We start from the raw sequence: 24117 nt of genomic DNA, 5'->3' as shown, positions 1-24117 counted from the left end.
AGGGCTATTTGTAATTTAGTGTAGGGTTGGGCTTTTTTTATTTTGGTGGGTCTTTTTTATTTTGTTAGGTGGATTAGATTAGGTGTGATTAGTTTAAAAATCTTGTAATTTTTTTTATTATTTTCTGTAATTTAGTGGGGGTTTTTGTACTTTAGATAATTTTATTTAATTTAGGGAATTAATTTAATTATAGTAGTAGTGTTAGGTGTAATTGTAACTTAGGTCAGGTTTTATTTTACAGGTACTTTTGTCTTTATTTTAGCTAGGTAGTTATTAAATAGTTAATAGCTGTTTAATAACTATTCTACCTAGTAAAATAAATACAAACTTGCCTGTAAAATAAAAATAAACCCTAAGCTAGCTACAATGTAACTATTAGTTATATTGTTGCTATCTTAGGGTTTATTTTATAGGTAAGTATTTAGTTTTAAATAGGAATAATTTAGTTAATGATAGTTATTTTTATTTAGATTTATTTAAATTATATTTTAGTTAGGGGGTTTTAGGGTTAGACTTAGGATTAGGGGTTAATAACTTTAATATAGTGGCGTCGACATTGGGGGCAGCAGATTAGGGGTTAAGAAGTGTAGGTAGGTTGCGGCGACATTGGAGCGGCAGATTAGGGGTTAATAAATATAATGTAGGTGGCGGCGGTGTCCAGAGCGGCAGATTAGGGGTTAATAATATAATGTAGGTGTTGACGATGTCGGGGGCAGCAGATTAGAGGTTAATAAGTGTAAGATTAGGGGTGTTTAGACTCGGGGTTCATGTTAGGGTGTTAGGTGTAAACATAAATGTATTTTCCCCTTAGGAATCAATGGGGCTGCGTTAGGAGCTAAACGCTGCTTTTTTGCAGGTGTTAGGTTTTTTTTCAGCCGGCTCTCCCCCATTGATTCCTATGGGGAAATCGTGCACGAGCACGTTCAGCCAGCTCACCGCTAATGTAAACAGTGCTGGTATTGAGGTGAGATGTGGAGCAACATTTTGCTCTACGATCACTTTTTTGCGGTTAACGCCGGGTTTGTAAAAACCTGTAATACCAGCGCTGTCTGTAAGTGAGCAGTGAGCATAAACTGCTCGTTAGCACCGCATAGCTTCTAACGCCAAACTTGTAATCTAGCCGTAAGATTGCAAAAAATAATAAACGAAATGATCAAAAATAAAAACAATTACACCTAATCTAATAGCCCTATAAAAATAAAAAATAGGTATTATGTTCATATTCATATGCTGTTAAAGAAATTCAAGTTTCTTCCAACTTTTAGCAGCTTTAGAAGCAAAATAGCTTATGCATGTTAATTACAAACTTTCTCTATATCAAACATTTTATTTAATTAGCCAATATTGTTTGGGTGTATAATGTCCCTTTAATGAATTTACAGAAATTAGGTGTGTTACTGCTGCAGAAAATTCTTAGCAAATAAGATCTAGATTACAAATGGAGCAAAGAAAACGTTAGCTCTTTGTTAAATTGACATCACTTGAGTGCAAATCCATAGTATTATGGATATACTGTATATATATATATATATATATATATATATATATATATATATATATATATATATATGTTTTTTTTATTAAATGTGATTTTATATTATTCATGATCACAAGGCATCCAGTTAATTTTTATAAACATTGTATTAGTTAATTGTGCCAACAGTCGGATACTATATGCTACAATTTATTGCTTGCTAAAATAATTGTATAAACTGCTAAAATGTTTAAGAATGTATACAATATATGTTAATGTTATTAATATAACTCAATATTAATTAAGCACATTCATAGGTTATGACTGCCTATAAAATGAAGCAAAAAGATTGAAGGGTCCTTCACATGTTTTACAGTAGGTGAAAGATGTATTTTTATTCAAATTACAGTGCAGGTTTCAACCTACTGTTATTATTATAATTACTTTTTTTTACTATTATTATTATTTCATCATTATTTATGTATTCACCTCAGGAAAATCACAAACTAATATTAGATCACATGTTGTCATTCACAAATCTTATATTTCACCCTCACCTCTGTATTTTCCAAGAGTGGACTTTATCTCCCAATCAGCCAGCTAGATGTAAGATTCTTGCCCTTGCTAGCAAATAGCACAGATAAAACATTTTCGGCTACATTACGAGTCTTGCATTATGAGTAAAAATACTTATAACGCTGCTTATTTACTACCGCTGCTATTACGAGTCTTGCAGATTTAGGGGCACCGCACACTTTTTTGGCCTTACCGCAAATCAACTTACGCAATTTGCGTATATTCTATTTTCAACGGGACTTCCATAGCGCCGGTATTACAAGCTTGTCCTGGGAGGCCAAAAAGTGAGCGGTACACCCTATCCCGTCAAGATTTGTACCACATTTTAAAGTCAGTAGTTATGAGTTTTACACTACAACGCTGTAGAATAAAACTCATAACTAAAAAGTACACTAACACCCATAAACTACCTATTAACCCCTAAACCGAGGCCCTCCCGCATCGCAAACACTAAAATATAATTATTAACCCCTAATCTGCCGCTCCGGACATCGCCACCACTATAATAAACATATTAACCCCTAAACCGCCACACTCCCGTCTCGCAAACATTAGTTAAATATTATTAACCCCTAATCTGCCATCCCTAACATCGCCGCCACCTACCTACATTTATTAACCCCTAATCTGGCCCCCTCAACGTCGCCGCCACTATATTAAATTTATTAACCCCTAAATATAAGTCTAACCCTAACCCTAACACCCCCTAACTTAAATATAATTAAAATAAATCTAAATAAAACCTACTATCATTAACTAAATAATTCCTATTTAAAACTAAATACTTAACTGTAAAATAAACCTTAAGCTAGCTACAATATAATTAATAGTTACATTGTAGCTAACTAACGCCTAGATTTAGAGTTTTGCGGCCGAAGGGGTGCGTTAATTATGCGTCTTTTTTTTCTAGCGCTGCTTCTAAACAACGCTGGTATTTAGAGTTCTCTGAAGGGCTGCGTTAGGCTCCAAAAAGGGAGCATAAAGGCATATTTACCGCCACTTCAACTCTCAATACCAGCGTTGCTTACGGTAGCGGCTAGCTGGAAAAACGTGCTTGTGCACGATTCCCCCATAGGAAACAATGGGGCAGTTTGGGCTGAAAAAAAACCTAACACCTGCAAAAAAGCAGCGTTAAGCTCCTAACGCAGCCCCATTGTTTCCTATGGGGAAACACTTTCTAAGTCTGCACCTAACACCCTAACAGGAACCCCGAGTCTAAACACCCCTAACCTTACACTTATTAACCCCTAATCTGCCGCCCACGCTATCGCTGACACCTGCATTACACAATTAACCCCTAATCTGCCGCAACCTACATTATCCCTATGTACGCCTAATCTGCTGCCCCTAACATCGCCGACACCTACATAATATTTATTAACCCCTAATATGCCCCCCCAACGTCGCCGCTACCTAACTACACTTATTAACCCCTAATCTGCCGACCGGACCTCGCCGCCACTATAATAAATGTATTAATCCCTAAACCACCGCACTCCCGCCTCGCAAACCCTAGAATAAATAGTATTAACCCCTAATCTGCCCTCCCCAATGTCGCCGCCACCTAACTTCAAGTGGCATCTTCTATCTTCATCCATCCGACGAGGAGTGGCTCCATCTTCAAGACCTCCGGCGTGGAACATCCTTCTTCCCCGACGACTAGACGACGAATGACGGTTCCTTTAAATGCCGATTGGATCAGCCAATCGGATTGAACTTAAATCTGATTGGCTGATTCAATCAGCCAATCAGATTTCTCCTACCTTAATTCCGATTGGCTGATAGAATCCTATCAGCCAATCGGAATTCTAGGGACACCATCTTGGATGACGTAATTTAAAGGAACCGTCATTCGTCGTCTAGTCGTGGGGAAAGAAGGATGTTCCGCACCGGAAGTCTTGAAGATGGAGCCGCTCCTCGTCGGATGGATGAACATACAGTAGAAGATGCCGCTTGGATGAAGATGTCTGCCGGTCCGGATGTCCTCTTCTGCCCGGATAGGATGAAGACTTCTGCCGCTCCGGATGTCCTCTTTTGGTCCATCGGTGCCCGGCTGGGTAAACACGGCTCAAGGTAGGGTGATCTTCAGGGGGGTAGTGTTAGTTTTATTTAAGGGGGGTTTGGGTTACAGTAGGGGTATGTGGGTGGTGGGTTTTAATGTTGGGGGGGTTGTATTTTTTTTAAAGGCAAAAGAGCTGATTACTTTGGGGCATGCCCTGCAAAAAGCCCTTTTAAGGGCTGGTAAAAGAGCTGGTTACTTTTTAATTTAGAATAGGGTAGGGACCTTTATTATTTTGGGGTGCTTTTTTATTTTATTAGGGGGCTTAGAGTAGGTGTAATTAGCCTAATATTCTTGTAATTTAGTGTTTTTTTTTTTTTTGTAATTTAGTTAAGTTATTTAATTGTATGTAATTGTAGGTAATTTATTTAATTAATTTATTGATAGTGTAGTGTTAGGTTTAATTGTAACTTAGGTTAGGATTTATTTTACAGGTAATTTTGTAATTATTTTAACTAGGTAGCTATTAAATAGTAAATAACTATTTAATAGCTATTGTACCTAGTTAAAATAAATACAAAGTTGCCTGTAAAATAAATATAAATCCTAAAATAGCTACAATATAATTATTCGTTATATTGTAGCTATATTAGGGTTTATTTTACAGGTAAGTATTTAGTTTTAAATAGGAATACTTTAGTTAATAAGATTTAATTTATTTCGTTAGATTAAAATTATATTTAACTTAGGGGGGTGTTAGGGTTAGGGTTAGACTTAGCTTTAGGGGTTAATACATTTATTAGAGTAGCGGCGATGTCCGGTCGGCAGATTAGGGGTTAATACTTGAAGTTAGGTGGCGGCGATGTTAGGGAGGGCAGATTAGGGGTTAATACAATTTATTATAGTGTTTGTGAGGCGGGAGTGCGGTGGTTTAGGGGTTAATACATTTATTAGAGTAGCGGCAAGGTCCGGTCGGCAGATTAGGGGTTAAAATGTTTTATTATAGTGGAGGCGATGTGGGGGGGCCTCGGTTTAGGGGTACATAGGTAGTTTATGGGTGTTAGTGTACTTTATAGCACAGTAGTTAAGAGCTTTATAAACCGGCGTTAGCCCAGAAAGCTCTTAACTACTGACTTTTTTTTGCGGCTGGAGTCTTGTCCGTAGAGGGTCTACCGCTCACTTCAGCCAAGACTCTAAATACCAGCGTTAGGAAGATCCCATTGAAAAGATAGGATACGCAATTGGCGTAAGGGGATCTGCGGTATGGAAAAGCTTGAAAGTGAGCGTTAGAACTTTACCTACACGACTCTAGATACCAGCGGGCGGCCAAAAGCAGCATTAGGAGCCCTTAACGCTGCTTTTGACGGCTACCGCAGAACTCTAAATCTAGGCGTAAGGGTTTATTTTTATTTTACAGGCAAGTTTGTATTTATTTTAACTAGGTAGAATAGTTACTAAATAGTTATTAACTATTTAATAACTACCTAGCTAAAATAAATACAAATTGACCTGTAAAATAAAACCTAACCTGTCTTACACTAACACCTAACCTAACCCTACAATTAAATAAATTCCCAAAATTAAAAACAAATTACAAGATATTTAAACTAATTACACCTAATCTAATAGCCCTATCAAATTAAAAAAAAGCCCACGTAAAATAATAAAAACCACTAGCTTAATCTAAACTACCAATAGCCCTTAAAAGGGCCTTTTGCGGGGCATTGCCCCAAAGAAATCAGCTCTTTTACCTGTAAAAAAAATTACAAACAACCCCCCCAACAGTAAAATCCACCACCCACACAACCAACCCCCCAAATAAAACCCTAACTAAAAAAACCTAAGCTCCCCATTGCCCTGAAAAGAGCATTTGGATGGGCATTGCCCTTAAAAGGCATGTAGCTCTATTGCAGCCCAAACCCCTAATCTAAAAATAAAACCCACCGAATACACCCTTAAAAAATCCTAACACTAACCCCCGAAGATCCACTTACAGTTTTGAAGAGTCGACATCCATCCTCAACGAAGCTGGGAGAAGTCTTCATCCAAGCAGCAAGATGTCCTCAACGAAGCCAGCAGAAGTGGTACTCCAGATGGGCAGTAGTCTTCACCCAGACGACATCTTCTATCTTCATCCTTCCGACGCGGAGCGGCTCCATCTTCAAGACATCCGGTGTGAAGCATCCTCTTCAATCGACGGCTTCTTCTGGAATGAAGGTTCCTTTAAATGACATCATCCAAGATGGCGTCCCTTAGATTCCGATTGGCTGATAGAATTCTATCAGCCAATCGGAATTAAGGTTCAAAAAATCCTATTGGCTGATGCAATCAGCCAATAGGATTGAACTTCAATCCTATTGGCTGATCCAATCAGCCAACAGGATTGAGCTTGCATTCTATTAGCTGATTGGAACAGCCAATAGAATGCAAGTTCAATCCTGTTGGCTGATTGGATCAGCCAATAGGATTGAAGTTCAATCCTATTGGCTGATTGCATCAGCCAATAGGATTTTTTCAACCTTAATTCCGATTGGCTGATAGAATTCTATCAGGCAATTGGAATCTAAGGGACGCCATCTTGGATGACATCACTTAAAGGTACATTCATTTGTTGGGTAGTTGTCGTTGGACTTCTGCCCATCTTGAGGACCACTTCCCGGCTTCGTTGAGGATGGATGTCGGATCTTCAAAACTGTATGTGGATCTTCAGGGGTTAGTGTTAGTTTTTTTTTACAAGTTTATTGAGTGGGTTTTATTTTTAGGTTAGGGCTTTGGGCAGCAATAGAGCTAAATGCCCTTTTAAGGGCAATGCCCATCCAAATGCCCTTTTCAGGGCAATAGGGAGCTTAGGTTTTTTTAGTTAGGGTTTTATATGGGGGGTTGGTTGTGTGGGTGGTGGGTTTTACTGTTGGGGGGTTGTTTGTATTTTTTTTCAGGTAAAAGAGCTGATTTCTTTGGGGCAATGCCCTGCAAAAGGCCCTTTTAAGGGCTATTGGTAGTTTAGTTTAGGCTAGGGTTTTTTTTTATTTTGTGGGGGCTTTTTTATTTTGATATGGCTATTAGATTAGGTGTAATTAGTTTAAAGATCTTGTAATTTGTTTTTTAATTTCTGTAATTTAGTGTTTGTTTTTTTGTAATTTAGCTAATTGTATTTAATTTAGTTAATTGTATTTAATGTAGGTAATTTATTTAATTGTAGTGTAGTGTTAGGTGTTAGTGTAACTTAGGTTAGGTTTTATGTTACAGGTAAATTTGTATTTATTTTAGCTAGGTAGTTAGTAAATAGTTAATAACTATTTACTAACTAGTCTACCTAGTTAAAATAAATACAAACTTGCCTTTAAAATAAAACTAAACCCTAAGCTAGCTACAATGTAACTTTTAGTTATATTGTAGCTAGCTTAAGGTTTATTTTACAGGTAAGTATTTAGTTTTAAATAGGAACCAATTAGGTAATGATAGTAGGTTTTATTTATATTATTTTAATTATATTTAAGTTAGGGGGTGTTAGGGTTAGACTTAGGTTTAGGGGTTAATAAATATAATATAGTGGCGGCGATGTGGGGGGCGGCAGATTAGGGTTTAATAAATGTAGGTAGGTGGCGGCGATGTTAGGGGCAGCAGATTAGGGGTTAATAATATTTAACTAGTGTTTGCGATGCAGGAGTATGGCGGTTTAGGGGTTAATATGTTTATTATAGTGGCGGCGACATTGGGGGTGGCAGATTAGGGGTTAATAACATTATGTAGGTGTCGGCGATGTTGTGGGCAGCAGATTAGGGGTTAATAAATATAATGTAGGTGTCGGCGATGTTGGGGGCAGCAGATTAGGGGTTAAAAAGTATAATGTAGGTGTCGGCGATGTCGGGGGCTGCAGATTAGGGGTTAATACGTGTAAGATTAGGGGTGTTTAGACTCGGGGTTCATGTTAGTGTGTTAGGTGTAAACATAAAATGTGTTTCCCCATAGGATTCAATGTGGCTGCGTTACTGAGCTTTACGCTGCTTTTTTGCAGGTGTTAAACTTTTTCTCAGCCAGCTCTCCCCATTGATGTCTATGGGGAAATCGTGCACGAGCACGTATAACCAGCTCACCGCTGACTTAAGCAGCGCTGGCATTGGAGTGCGGTATGGAGCACAATTTTGCTCTACGCTCACTTCTTGCCTTTTAACGCCGGGTTTGTAAAAACCAGTAATACCAGCGCTGTAGGAAAAGTGAGCGGTGAGAATGAAGTGCAAGTTAGCACCGCACCCCTCATAATGCAAAACTCATAATCTAGCCGTTTATTTTTTTCTTTAAGACAAAAGCATATTAAGCTTTATATGATTTAATGTGTCTCCACCATAAAAAAAAGTTTGGTTTGTTAGAATAGTAGGATTTTTTTTTTTCAATTTCAAGCACTATTGTTGCAATCTTAATTCTGAAGTCAACAGTATTGCTACAACAGTTTTCAGGATCGAGAGCTTGAGTGTAACAACATCTCACCATTGATGACATTCTGCAGTGTTGGAGAACACCCATTTTGAGACAGGTTAGTTGCACCATTGTGGTTACAGTAAGGGGTTGGACCAAGGTTATGTGTTGGCAAGACATTGCAACACTGGCATCCAATGGGTTTTCAGGAGTTGGCTTGTCTAGTGACAATGTGAACCAAAACAATAAGAGTACAAGATTGTAAAGGCCACACTCTGTCATTTTGGTTGTGATATAGTACTAGATACATTTTGTTGTTGATCACAATCCTTTACAAAGATTTTAGCTAATGATTTTTCTACAAAAGCCACCATTAAAACATGGAGATTTCTATAGATAAATCATTTGATAAACTTTTTTAAAGGATTGAGATGATAGTGAATTTTTAAAATGTTTGGCATTTTCTCTGTTATATATGCCAAAATGATTTTAACTCAAAATTAAATAAATATCCACATAGACCTATATTAAACAACACGTCTGATTTGGTTTATAAAAATATAATTCTATGTCTAGCCAGTAATCTATAGCATTAACTCATGTAACGTCCAAATACAAATACCTTTGGTTCAAATTATTCTTTTTTTTTAACTGTTTAAAATGTATTTGCATCTGCTTGACATTTTGGATAATGTGTTGACCATTTTCAAATGCAAATCAAAGTAATTAACAATGATAAAGTAGCTAGCTCCGTTTGCATAAGATGTTGGAAAGCATTCATTTCTGCACTAGAACTATCTTACAACTTTGTCTACCAAAGGATAGATTAATTACTATGGTGACATTTAAATGGTAAAAGTGTCACACTTAGGATTTCTTATTTATACTGTACATCATGTTTGCAGATAGTGTTTTTTTCCATCAGTCTGAAGTAGATTAATGGAGCTACTGATATAAGTCCAGTCTCACCAATGTTTCAAAAACACAGTGGAGCCTTTAATCTTCTAGAGCTCACCAGAATGATAAAACCCTGGTAGGAATTCAATGTCAAATTCTAATAAAGAGAGGTGACTAACATTCTGGGAAGGCCAGTAGATGGTTATTTGTTAACAATAGCCTCAAATTTAGAAGCACACATTGTGATGCCAAATTATTGGAATTATTCTGTGAAGTTAAAATTAGGAGAGGAACATCCAGGTTTAAATATTGAACTGCTCTATATTGCTATATATTACGACACAATCATAGATATGCTTTTAATTAGTTGTTTTATTTATAAAAGGGACATTGTAGTGGAATATGCGCATGTTGTAAATTGTTAGAGCATTCCATTTTAGCTGTACTTACTCTGCAGGTATATAGGGTTGATCAAAATTCTTTAGAAAAGGGATTTATTTACCAAAATCTCCATAGACTTTAAAGATGTTATTCTATTAAAAACCATTAGCTATGTGATCATGTTTAGATTGTGATCATGTACTCGATCGGGTTGATTTCCGGCAATGTCTGTCCGCCTGCTCAGAGCAGGCGGACAGGTTATGGAGCAGCAGTCTTTGTGACCGCTGCTTCATAACTTCTGTTTCTGGCGAGTCTGAAGACTCGCCAGAAACACGGGCCGTCAAGCTCCTTTCGGAGCTTGATAGATAGGCCCCTATGCCTCTCACAAAGGACACATTTCATGTAGCATATGAGTCTGATCCTGCCAAATGACAGTCCAGCCCCAAAATACCAGGCAAATCTGCTCTGAACAAGAGAAAACAACAAGCCCCAGACGTATGTCAGGCCTCGTCAGTGAGGTGCATTTGCATCTAGGGCATGTGTGCAAGGAGTCCACGTCTGGTTGCCTCTTTTACTCTTAATGTTTGTAAATAAAAGGCTTAGAGGGTGAGACAGTGTCCGGACTCCTTTGTATAATTTGTAAATAAAAGCATGTTATATCATTCTAGTCAAAATTAAACTTTCATGATTCAGATAGGGCATGCAAATTTAAACAACTTTGCAATTTACTTTGCTAATTTTCAAGCCCTTGAAGGCTGCATCATATCTCAGTGCATTTTGACAGTTTTTCACAGTTAGACAATACTAATTCATTCGTGCCATATAGATAACATTGTTTTCACTCCCGTGGAGTTACCTAGGAGTCAGCACTGATTGGCTAAAATACAAGTCTGTCAAAAGAACTGAAATAAGGTGGCTGTTTTCAGAGGCTTAGCTACAAGGTAATCACAGAGGTAAAAAAATATATTAATATAACCATGCTAGTTATGCAAAACTGGGGAATGAGTAATAAACTCTCTGATGTTTGGCTAAATGTTTTCTGTAACATTTCTTACACAGGTCATACAGTTAAACTTCCAAGTAAATGCTTTGTAATACTTCTTTTATTTTATATTTTGCTGTTTAAAGGTTTGTGCCAACCAGTGAGGTGAACAGGAAAATTGTAAATGCTATACAACAAGGTAATGAGTCTAACCTTTAGCGTTCTATGCTTTCAGTGTTTTTAGTCATAAAAATAAAATGGAATTGGTTATGGTTATTTGTGTTGTCTACAGGAGAAATTACTGAGCTACAGAGATATATGCAATATAAATATGCCCTTGATGAAGCTGATGAAAAAGGCTGGTTTCCTTTGCATGAAGCTTCAGTTCAGCCAATCCGCCAAATTACAGAAATAATTCTTGATGGTAAGTATATTCACAATAATAATTCAAACCTTTTATGCTTGACACTACAGAGATTTTATTCAAGATTATGAATTGAAACTGTTGTTTTTTCTTCCATACACTGTAAAACAAAGATTAATGGCCTTATTTTTTCCTTAGAACAGGAAAAGCAACTTGCAAATGTTGAACAGTGTTGCCTCTCCTACTTCAGGCTAGTTGGTGATGCTGGGGATATTTCATTTCATTCAACTGTATTGAAAATGTTCTCAAAAGAGGAAGGGAGCAGGCATCTAACACAACAGAGCAAAGAAAAATAAGCATATGATTTGCTTAATCCCTATGAAATTGTATTGGTGTCAAGATTTAAAAATTGAATTGCTGCTGTATTAGTTACAAGATTTTATTTATAATTAGTTGGCCAGGTTCATGGCCTAATTAAAAGTTCTTCTGCTAATAAGATAGAAGTATACTTGCGTGTGATACATAACATGTGCATGGGTATTACTGCTAGATTTTTCACTCTAGGAAATGTGGTTAGAAGATCAGTCTTATTTAAGGTCAGATTAACAGACTTTGTGGCATTGCCTTGAATTAAATCTTCTATTTGTGAAGGAACTGGGATTAGCTTTTCAGTGGTTGGACCATAGGTAATCCTTGTTGTCTGGGTGGTATCATTCTTTATTTGCTCCCTTTTACACTTCTCATTCAACATATAGATGTACGGTACCAGCTGCAGGTAACTGACATCATGTGTTACATTAAGTATATTGCTAAATTTGCCATTGCATGAGACATTATTTACCTCTGCCCAGAACAGACATCCATTTGCTGAGTAAATAGAAGTAGCGTATCAGATTAAAGGAATAATGCTCTACCCTATCCACCTATCCATCAAAAAGGTATTCTTACCAAGAGCCTTGTGTGCCTACGTATTATTTATCCAACACATCACAGACATCCCTATATCCCCAAGCACTGTATAGAAAAAAAGAATATAGAAAAGAGGTAAAGAGATCACTAGTACTAGGCACACATCTCTTTAATAAATAGCCACCCATGAATACCCTGCCTTAAGGAAAAAGCTAAAAAACTTTGCCGGTCAGGCTTTAAAAAGGCAACAATACATATTTAGAGAAGCGCTCTACCAGGAATGAACTACAGCTCAGTAGTTGTTGTATGGTGAATTACCACATAGGAGCAGCCTCTTTTAGCCCAATTTTGCTTTTCACAGAGGAGAACTTTCCTGAAGTATATCAGTCTGATTAATCTCAGTGAGGTCACTCCAGCCCCAAAATACCAGGCAATCCTCCTCTGAACAGGGAACACGGCAACCCCAGATGATCCTTTTGGCCTTCTTTGGGCCTTGTCAGTGATGTGCAGCCATATTCCTCTAAGCACATTGGGCAAGTAGGAGTCCATATCTGGTTTCCCCCATCACCCTTAGGGAGACTTCCCCAGGGTAATAATTCAAATGCATACAGAAAGAGAAGCACTCCACCAGGAACGAACAACAGCTCAGTAGCTTGATCTATGGCAAATTACCACCTAGGATCAGCTTTTAGCTCAATTGTGCTTTTCACAGAGGATAACTTTCTTGAAGTATATCAGTCTGATCCCATCTAGTGAGGTCAGTTCAGACACGAAATACCAGGCAATCCTCCTCTGAACAAGGAACACGGCAACCCCAGACGATCATTTCGGCCCTCTTTGGGCTTTGTCAGTGAGGTGCAACCATATTCCATAGTAGTTTGTGAATAGCACAATTGGGCTACATGAAGCTACTCCCAGGCTCCCAGGTGGTGACCGGGCTATAGAACTAGCCATTGAGCTGTTGTTTGTTCCTGGCAGATTTCTTCTCTTTCTGTAGGTATTTGTATTATGACCCTGGGGAGAGTCATAATACAAATACACAAAAGGGTGATGCGGGAAACCATATGTGGTTTCCTTGCTCATTATGCCTAGAGGGATATGGCTGCACCTCACTGATGAGGCCAAAACAATTGTCTGGGGTTGCCTTTTCCCTTGTTCAGAGGAGAATAGCCTGGTATTTTGAGGCTGGACTGCCCTTGTTAGGCGGGATCAGACTGATATACTTCTGGAAAGTTTTCCTCTATGAAAAGCACAATTGGGCTAAAAGAAGCTACTCCCAGGAAGGTAACCGGGCCATAGCACAAGCTACTGAGCTGCTGTTCATTCCTGGCAGATTGCTTCTCTTTCTGTAATGATATATATTTTCAATGGTTTTTCTTGCTACGTTTCCTCTTCATATTATCCACTTGATCCCTCTGTTTCAGGATCTTGGTACATTGACTTTGTGTCTATGCGCAGACAATCTTTATCAAGATTTCTGTGTTATTTTCCTCAAAGTGTTATTCATTTCAGGTTGCATGTATAGCTATATAGTAGGAAAATATTAAAGACAAATATGCAATAACATTTTCTTTTATTTCCATGCAGCAGTAGATAAAACATTTTGGGAACAAAGGACAAATGATGGAGAAACCCCACTAACTCTTGCTGCCAAAGCTGGCCTTGTTGAAAATGTAAAAGCATTACTAGAAAAGGGAGTCTGGCCAAACACCAAAAGTAGCAGAGGAGAATCTGCACTACTGATTTGTAAGTATCATTGTTACTGATTTCAGATTCTTTGGTTCTCAGACATACAAAGGTAAATGTTAAAGGGATAGTATACTTGATTTTTGTTGTTGTTTAAAAAATTAGATAATGCCTTTACTACCCATTCCCTAGCTTTGCACAACCAACATTGTTATATTAATATACTTTATAACCTCTAAATCTCTGCCTGCTTCTAAGCCATTGCAGGTTGACTCTTATCTCAGTGCATTTTATTAGCTTTTCACAACCAGACCGTGCTAGTTCATGTGTGTCATATAGATAACATTGTGTTCACGCCCGTGGAGTTATGCATGAACTAATTGGCTAAAGCTCTCTGGTCTGGTGAGATTCTGTAAGATTCTTTGTCAGTGTTGTTAGACCCCTCAGGAATTTTTTTAAGGCAATTTTTACCTTAGGTACTGTGTATCTCATTAAGGGGATCTTACTGGTATGCTTTATGTTAAAGAGTGAGACTTTTTGCGTTAAATAATTTATATATATATATATATATATATATATATATATTATAATTTTTTTTTTTTACAAGGATGATTGGCACCAGAATTGTACACACTTGCTTTAATTAGGGTACTTGCAAGTGTGCAGTGCACAGAGGTCGTTATATTATTAATGTTATAACAACAAGAGAAAATCATGGGGCAGAAGTGCAAGGCACTCAAAATTCCCTTCCACAAATGCTCCAAAAGTCCACCCTTATCTGGCACAGTACTATAAGTATCCAAAATAAAAAATCAGAAAAATGCCACCTTGGTATGCAGAAAAATAAGTCATTTAATGTGATTAGAAATATAACAACATTAATATATTGGTTTAAAACCCCTGCATGCTTTCTTATCTGTTATCTACAATGCAGCCTGAAGTGCAAAATGTCACACCTCACTCTGGCCTGAATTCTATAGAGCAGGGCAATGTAACCAGCCCCCACTGCTAACATTCCTACAAATACTAGAAGCTATTTTAACCCCTTCACTGCAGAGGGAATGACCACCTATACGCCCTCATATCTGCACTCAGTCCCTCACTAGTGGCTACCCTAAAATCACTCAGCATTTTCAAAGGGACCGACAGGGGCTGTCGTGGATGAAAATCAAAATGTAAAGTTCTATATCCTGACACTATCACAGCTGCCCCACCACCCTGCCCACCCGCAAGCCCAATTGAAGTGATCCAACCTAAAAGCCACAAAAACCGCAATATCAAATCAAGAAAATCTTTTTGTGTGATCCCTATTAGAAGACACGTTATCTCCAAAGTACAGAGCAAAAACTCAGAATCCCAAGACTGTCCTATCAGAGCAATCCTATGCAATGCCAGATCAATAAAGAACAAAACAGCTATTATTTCCGACCTTATTGAAACATGCGAATTAGCATGCATCACAGAATCATGGTTAGATGAAAATGCAGGGCCTATTCTAGAGGCAGCTATTCCAGACAATTACACAGTGTTCCACCGCCCGAGACAAGATTGCAAGGGAGGTGGAGTTATGATCTGTGCAAAATCATCTTTAAATCCCAGACCAATATCAGTCCACAAAACCCAATCATTTGAATGTGTAGCTGCCAGCCTCTCAATAGAGAGAGGATTCCGAATACTGCTAATATACAGACCCCCAGGAGATGGGAAGAGATTTCTTCAGGAACTCCCAGACCTTTTGGCTGGCTTAATCCTTGAACACTCCAGATGGCATATATTAGGAGACTTCAACACTTGGATTGACAACACCCTATCCCTGCTTTGGCAGGATCTCCTCAGCTTGATGAGTACACTCGGCTTTACACAAATCGTCACCACTCCCACCCACAGAAAAGGTCATACACTTGATCTAGTGTTTCAGTCTGGACTAGAAGTGTCACCAGTAACTGTAAACCCAGTTACCTGGTCAGACCACCACTCCATTCACTTCTCCATTGTATCACAATCAACCAGACACCAGCCTCAGAACCTGGTCAAACACCGCTCACTAAAAGGGGTGACATCACTGGATGTAGCATCACATATGGATCTAAGTGAACTAATGGGCACCTGCGAAGACCCCAGCTCCTTAGTCCGACTCTACAACAAAACCATGAGAGACACCCTAGAAAGCATTGCACCATCTCGCATACGCACTGTCCAAACCCACAACAATGCACCGTGGTTTGATAGCTCCATCAGAGAAATGAAAAGAACAGGACGTAAGCTCGAGAGAAAGTGGCGCAGAACACATGATCCAGAGGATAAAGCCACTCTTACCAAACATCTAAATAAATATCAATCCAAGATAACTCAGAAAAAATCTTCATTTTTATCACGCGAAATTGCACTCTCCCACAATAGACCCAGGCAACTGTTTTGCACTGTAGAAAGGCTCTGCAAACCAGCATGCATGCTTAGCCCCACCAACTTTTCTCAGGATAAATGTGAAGCATTTGCAAACTTCTTCAGAGACAAGATTTCCTCAATCCGAACCGCTATCACAGCAGGCCAAACAGTTACACACCAGAACCACTACAATGGAATGCCAGACTGCCCCAGTTTATGGTCCACTTTTACAAATGTGGATATAAAAGAAGTTAAAAACACCATACAAAAGTTGCACCCTACTACGTGTGACTTAGACCCTGCTCCAACTCAGCTCATATCTGGATGCATTGAAACACTCGCCCCAGTCCTCACAAAAATAGTGCAGTGTTCACTAAAAACAGGAGACTTTCCAGATCCTCTAAAAGAAGCTGTGGTAAAACCACTCCTAAAGAAACATTTATTAGACCCAGACTGCATGACTAATTACAGACCAGTATCCAACCTCCCATTTCTGGGGAAAATAATTGAAAAAGTAGTGGCAACTCAACTGGAACATATTCTAAACATATTCGATCCTTTCCAGTCAGGCTTCAGATGCCGCCACAGCACTGAAACAGCGCTAGTCGGAGTGCTAAATGATCTCCTCATGGCAAGAGACAAAGGTGATTACTCCATTCTAATCCTCCTGGATCTCTCAGCTGCATTTGACACCATTGACCATAGGATTCTAATAGAGTGCTTGCAGTACATCTGTGGTCTAGGAGGCACAGTCCTTAACTGGTTTAAATCCTTCCTCACTGGTAGATCACAGAGAGTAATATCAGGATCAAGCTCATCAGCACCAACAGAACTGGCCTGCGGAGTTCCACAAGGATCTATCCTGTCTCCCATGCTATTCGCAATTTACTTACTACCACTGAGGGACATCATTAACCGATATGGCTTAAGGTATCATTGTTATGCTGATGACACACAACTCTACTTCTCCTTTGCTCCAGATACTACAGACCCAGCATGCCGCATAAACAGTTGCTTAACAGACCTCATAGAATGGATGAATGCTAGCTGTCTCAAAGTAAACCCTGACAAAACAGAGTTACTCTTGGTGAGGGGACCCCGGGCATCAAAAATATCCCATGATCACCGAACTGGCCTGGAGCTTGGAGGCTCTGAACTCGTTAGTTCAGCAAAGGTACAAAACCTCGGAGTGCTGATTGACGCTGGACTATCTTTTAAACAGCAGATTTCCTCCATAATAAAATCTGCCTACTTTCATCTGAAAAACATAGCCAGGATACAACACTTAATTCCACCGGATGATATGCCAACATTAATCCATGCATTTGTATCCTCTAGGCTAGATTACTGCAATGCACTTTACTTGGGCCTCCCAAAAAAAGAACTCCATCGCCTTCAGACAGTACAAAACGCAGCAGCCAGACTATTGACCAATCAAACTCGCTCCTGCCACATAACACCTGTTCTCCACTCCCTGCATTGGCTTCCAATTAAATGGCGAACATATTTTAAAATTGGCCTGCTGACCTTCAAAGCCTTAAACAACCAAGGCCCACAGTACCTGAAAGAGCCCCTGACACCCTACATCCCATCCCGCTCACTTAGGTCAGCCAACACATCTCTCCTCTCAGTGCCAAGAATAAGGACAAACTCAGGCTCCAGAGCATTCTGCCACGCTGCCCCTACTTTCTGGAACTCTTTACCATGCGCAATCAGAGAGGCACCGTCCTTACAGACTTTTAAAAAAAAGCTAAAGACCCACCTCTTCCATCAGGCATTCAGTCCGCTTATCTGACCTTCAGAAACTCCTAAATTTTATGTCTTATGTTGGTATATTTGTAAAGTGCTTTGAGTCTCACAGGGAGAAAAGCGCTATATAAATCGCAATTTATTATTATTATTATTATTATAATATGTAAATATGAATAAAGCCACTATAGCGATGTAATAAAGTAGTGTCCACTGCAGAAAATATCAAAAATTCAAATTGTCTCCAAGGGTACCCTTTGAAAAATATTTATAATAACTTCAGAGCTCTCAAAAATAATTAATTATATGTTCATATTAGGGTAAAGTTAAACACACAATAGGAGTTAGTATCCCAATGGTAGTTAATCCATGTCTCCAAATTTCATATGATAATAAGCAGTCAAAAGCAACAGCAGTAAGTCCAGGTTAGAATAAGACAGTAGCGGTAAGATAGAAGCGCACAGAGCAGTCTCCCCCAGTAATGGCAAAGCAATTCGTATAAAGCAGATGCTAGTATAGGCAGGGTTAGTTACTCAAGCATGTATTTCTCATCCATAGTTGTCCAGGGCACAATATCCATGTATTTGTATCACCGTAGTGAATATAGGCAGTGTTACTCACCTAATCCTCCTGACGATATCAAAACTAGCTCCGATGGCTGGGAGGCCGGTTGCCTGTCGCTATGCACGCTTACCGTATTGATCCAATGCTGTAATGCTGTTTGTGCAGACTTTTACCTCAATTAGTTCCCAGTTTCTGTAGTGGAACACATGTAGCTGCCTTCTCTTGCCTTACGCTATGTACGTTTCATCCCTTACGGCATGGGGCTTCTTCCGGCTGTGTCCACTACAGAAACTGGGAACTAAGGACTAGTCTCAACAAGGAACCTTATATGCATTGAGGTAAAAGTCTGCGCAAACAGCATTACAGCATTGGATCAATACGGTAAGCATGCATATCGATAGGCAACCGGCCTCCCAGCCATCGGAGCTAGTTGTGATATCGTCAGGAGGGTTAGGTGAGTAACACTGCCTATATTCACTACGGTGATACAAATACATGGATATTGTGCCCTGGACAACTATGGATGAGAAATACATGCTTGACTAACTAACCCTTCCTATACTAGCATCTGCTTTATACGAATTGCTTTGCCATTACTGGGGGAGACTGCTCTGTGCGTTTCTATCTTACCGCTACTGTCTTATTCTAACCTGGACTTACTGCTGTTGCTTTTGACTGCTTATTATCATATGAAATTTGGAGACATGGATTAACTACCATTGGGATACTAACTCCTATTGTGGGTTTAACTTTACCCTAATATGGACATATAATTAATTATTTTTGAGAGCTCTGAAGTTATTATAAATATTTTTCAAAGGGTACCCTTGGAGACAATTTGAATTTTTGATATTTTCTGCAGTGGACACTACTTTATTACACCGCTATAGTGGCTTTATTCATATTTACATATTAATGTTGTTATATTTCTAATCTCATTAAATGACTTATTTTTCTGCATACCAAGGTGGCATTTTTCTGATTTTTTATTTTGGATACTTATAGTACTGTGCCAGATAAGGGTGGACTTTTGGAGCATTTGTGGAAGGGAATTTTGAGTACCTTGCACTTCTGCCCCATGATTTTCTCTTGTTGTTATAATATATATATATATATATATATATATATATATATATATATATATATATATATATAAAACAAAAACGTGAGAGTTTACTGTCCCTCAGAATGTATTCCAGAATATAAATGAGCATTGGAATACATGATATTATATAAATACAGGGAGTGCAGAATTATTAGGCAAATGAGTATTTTGACCACATCATCCTCTTTATGCATGTTGTCTTACTCAAAGCTGTATAGGCTTGAAAGCCTACTACCAATTAAGCATATTAGGTGATGTGCATCTCTGTAATGAGAAGGGGTGTGGTTTAATGACATCAACACCCTATATCAGGTGTGCATAATTATTAGGCAACTTCCTTTCCTTTGGCAAAATGGGTCAAAAGAAGGACTTGACAGGCTCAGAAAAGTAAAAAATAGTGAGATATCTTGCAGAGGGATGCAGCACTCTTAAAATTGCAAAGCTTCTGAAGCGTGATCATCGAACAATCAAGCGTTTCATTCAAAATAGTCAACAGGGTCGCAAGAAGCATGTGGAAAAACCAAGGCGCAAAATAACTGCCCATGAACTGAGAAAAGTCAAGCGTGCAGCTGCCAAGATGCCACTTGCCACCAGTTTGGCCATATTTCAGAGCTGCAACATCACTGGAGTGCCCAAAAGCACAAGGTGTGCAATACTCAGAGACATGGCCAAGGTAAGAAAGGCTGAAAGACGACCACCACTGAACAAGACACACAAGCTGAAACGTCAAGACTGGGCCAAGAAATATCTCAAGACTGATTTTTCTAAGGTTTTATGGACTGATGAAATGAGAGTCTTGATGGGCCAGATGGATGGGCCCGTGGCTGGATTGGTAAAGGGCAGAGAGCTCCAGTCCGACTCAGACGCCAGCAAGGTGGAGGTGGAGTACTGGTTTGGGCTGGTATCATCAAAGATGAGCTTGTGGGGCCTTTTCGGGTTGAGGATGGAGTCAAGCTCAACTCCCAGTCCTACTGCCAGTTTCTGAAAGACACCTTCTTCAAGCAGTGGTACAGGAAGAAGTCTGCATCCTTCAAGAAAAACATGATTTTCATGCAGGACAATGCTCCATCACACGCGTCCAAGTACTCCACAGAGTGGCTGGCAAGAAAGGGTATAAAAGAAGAAAATCTAATGACATTGCATCCTTGTTCACTTGATCTGAACCCCATTGAGAACCTGTGGTCCATCATCAAATGTGAGATTTACAAGGAGGGAAAACAGTACACCTCTCTGAACAGTGTCTGGGAGGCTGTGGTTGCTGCTGCACGCAATGTTGATGGTGAACAGATCAAAACACTGACAGAATCCATGGATGGCAGGCTTTTGAGTGTCCTTGCAAAGAAATGTGGCTATATTGGTCACTGATTTGTTTTTGTTTTGTTTTTGAATGTCAGAAATGTATATTTGTGAATGTTGAGATGTTATATTGGTTTCACTGGTAAAAATAAATAATTGAAATGGGTATATATTTGTTTTTTGTTAAGTTGCCTAATAATTATGCACAGTAATAGTCACCTGCACACACAGATATGCCCCTAAAATAGCTATAACTAAAAACAAACTAAAAACTACTTCCAAAACTATTTAGCTTTGATATTAATGAGTTTTTTGGGTTCATTGAGAACATGGTTGTTGTTCAATAATAAAATTAATCCTCAAAAATACAACTTGCCTAATAATTCTGCACTCCCTGTACATACAAAAAGTCCCAGTGTAAATAGGCTGGTTTAGGACTCAAATGAGAATCCTGGGTTACTGAGTCACAGTAGTCACAATGATAACAATCAACAATGGTTATGCTGAAACAGACATGAACATGAATAAACCCCCTGTACACGCCTGGAGAAAAAACTGCAAAGTGAAAACTTGGAGAGGACTATATATCAACAATCGATATTGAGGCTCTGGTGGTATAAAGTATGGTGATAGCAGTATCTGCTTAAGTGGTCCTTTAGACCTACGCTCACTGCAACCGGCCGGGGCTCAATCAGCGTCTCACAAGCAGTCAGTCAGTTAGTCGGTGCTTCCAAATAGCCATCACTCGTAAAGAAGGCTCCAACATCCTACTATGCAGGAGGGTTCGTTGGTTGGAACACGTTATTCTCCAGCTCCAATCGGCTCATCCATGGATACAGCCGCAGAAGATAACGATAAAACAGCCAACACTGGGACTCCAAGAGCACAGACCATCACCGCCGCCTGATGAAAATAAAGTTGAATGAAGAGGAATAGCGGAGGACGGTTAAAACTTCTTGTTTTATTAAATCATAGATAAAATCGACATCCATGGATCACATAAACGGCACAGACTAGCAACAAACTGCTAACATGTTTTGACCCTTAGGTCCTAACCTAACCTAAGGGTCGAAACATGTTAGCAGTTTGTTGCTAGTCTGTGCCGTTTATGTGATCCATGGATGTCGATTTTATCTATGGTTGAATAAAACAAGAAGTTTTAACCGTCCTCCGCTATTCCTCTTCATTCAACTATATATATATATATATATATATATATATATATATATATATATATATATATATACAGTGGGGGAAAAAAGTATTTAGTCAGCCACCAATTGTGCAAGTTCTCCCACTTAAGAAGATGAGAGAGGCCTGTAATTTTCATCATAGGTATACCTCAACTATTAGAGACAAAATGTGGAAACAAATCCAGACAATCACATAGTCTGATTTGGAAAGAATTTATTTGCAAATTATGGGGGAAAATAAGTATTTGGTCACCTACAAACAAGCAAGATTTCTGGCTCTCACAGACCTATATCTTCTTCTTTAAGAAGCTCCTCTGTCCTCCACTCATTACCTGTATTAATGGCACCTGTTTGAACTTGTTATCAGTATAAAAGACACCTGTCCACAATCTCAAACAGTCACACTCCAAACTCCACTATGGTGAAGACCAAAGAGCTGTCGAAGGACACCAGAAACAAAATTGTAGACCTGCACCAGGCTGGGAAGACTGAATCTGCAATAGGCAAGCAGCTTGGTGTGAAGAAATCAACTGTGGGAGCAATAATTAGAAAATGGAAGACATACAAGACCACTGATAATCTCCCTCGATCTGGGGCTCCACGCAAGATCTCACCCCGTGGGGTCAAAATGATCACAAGAAAGGTGAGCAAACATCCCAGAACCACACGGGGGGACCTAGTGAATGACCTGCAGAGAGCTGGGACCAATGTAACAAAGGCTACCATCAGTAACACACTACGCCGCCAGGGACTCAGTTCCTGCAGTGCCAGACGTGTCCCCCTGCTTAAGCCAGTACATGTCAGGGCCCATCTGAAGTATGCTAGAGAGCATTTGGATGATCCAGAAGCGGACTGGGAGAATGTCATATGGTCAGATGAAACCAAAGTAGAACTGTTTGGTAGAAACACAACTTGTCATGTTTGGAGGAAAGAGAACACCATACCTACTGTGAAGCATGGGGTGGCAACATCATGCTTTGGGGCTGTTTCTCTGCAAAGGGAACAGGATGACTGATCCGTGTACATGAAAGAATGATTGGGGCCATGTATTGTGAGATTTTGAGTGCAAACCTCCTTCCATCAGCAAGGGCATTGAAGATGAAACGTGGCTGGGTCTTTCAGCATGACAATGATCCCAAACACACCGCCCGGGCAACGAAGGAGTGGCTTCGTAAGAAGCATTTCAAGGTCCTGGAGTGGCCTAGCCAGTCTCCGGATCTCAACCCCATAGAAAACCTTTGGAGGGAGTTGAAAGTCCGTGTTGCCCAGCGACAGCCCCAAAACATCACTGCTCTAGAGGAGATCTGCATGCAGGAATGGGCCAACATACCAGCAACAGTGTGTGACAACCTTGTGAAGACTTACAGAAAACGTTTGACCTCTGTCATTGCCAATAAAGGATATATAACAAAGTATTGAGATGAACTTTTGATATTGACCAAATACTTATTTTCCACCATAATTTGCAAATAAATTCTTTCCAAATCAGACAATGTCATTGTCTGGATTTGTTTCCACATTTTGTCTCTCATAGTTGAGGTATACCCATGATGAAAATTACAGGCCTCTCTCATCTTCTTAAGTGGGAGAACTTGCACAACTGGTGGCTGACTAAATACTTTTTTCCCCCACTGTATATATATATATATATATATATAAATATATATATATATATATATATATATATATATATATATATATATATATATATATATATATCACACACACACACATAGAAAGACTGGCTCTCTCTTGCAAGCACACTGCTAGATTAAAAGCAAAATGGAAGAGTTAGTTACAGAACTTGGCCAAATGATGACAGGACCAGGGAAATGTTTCTTCCTCCCTGGATCCCTAACCAACAGCCACACAATACCAGTCTTCAACCAAACACACTAAGATACAAACAAGGCCCTTTGTAATATCCCTAGACACATACAAAACATGGAAATGGATTGCACTCTCAAACCAGACGGTGTACAGATCCCATGACCCTGCTAAATTCACAGCCCTGGGTGCTCACCAGCACTCCTAGACAGCTGCACAGCTTTAATGGACTCAGACAGTTACCCCAAGTTAAACCTGGGTGCAAAGCCCATAGGGAAAATTTAAAAAAAATCTTTAACACAACACATAGAAAGAAT

General features: G+C 39.1%; 1 protein-coding gene across 4 annotated transcripts in view; it reads left to right on the top strand.

Annotated features, from left to right (window-relative positions):
• ASB15 (ankyrin repeat and SOCS box containing 15) overlaps nucleotides 1-24117 on the top strand; it is a 141406-nt gene that overhangs the window by 39512 nt on the left and 77777 nt on the right. For 3 of the 4 annotated variants that reach the window (XM_053716661.1, XM_053716660.1, XM_053716662.1), the window contains exons 4-6: nucleotides 10869-10921; nucleotides 11015-11146; nucleotides 13583-13741. In XM_053716661.1, coding sequence (XP_053572636.1) covers nucleotides 10869-10921; nucleotides 11015-11146; nucleotides 13583-13741 — 344 coding nt within the window. Of the gene's footprint in view, nucleotides 1-10868; nucleotides 10922-11014; nucleotides 11147-13265; nucleotides 13742-24117 lie in introns of those variants that run through there. The other variant, XM_053716663.1, reaches the window with a different exon arrangement.

The sequence above is a fragment of the Bombina bombina genome, chromosome 6, assembly GCF_027579735.1.
Source record: "Bombina bombina isolate aBomBom1 chromosome 6, aBomBom1.pri, whole genome shotgun sequence".
NCBI lineage: Eukaryota > Metazoa > Chordata > Amphibia > Anura > Bombinatoridae > Bombina > Bombina bombina.
Note: the sequence above shows the minus strand (reverse complement) of the source record. Positions and strands in the feature narration are given on the sequence as shown.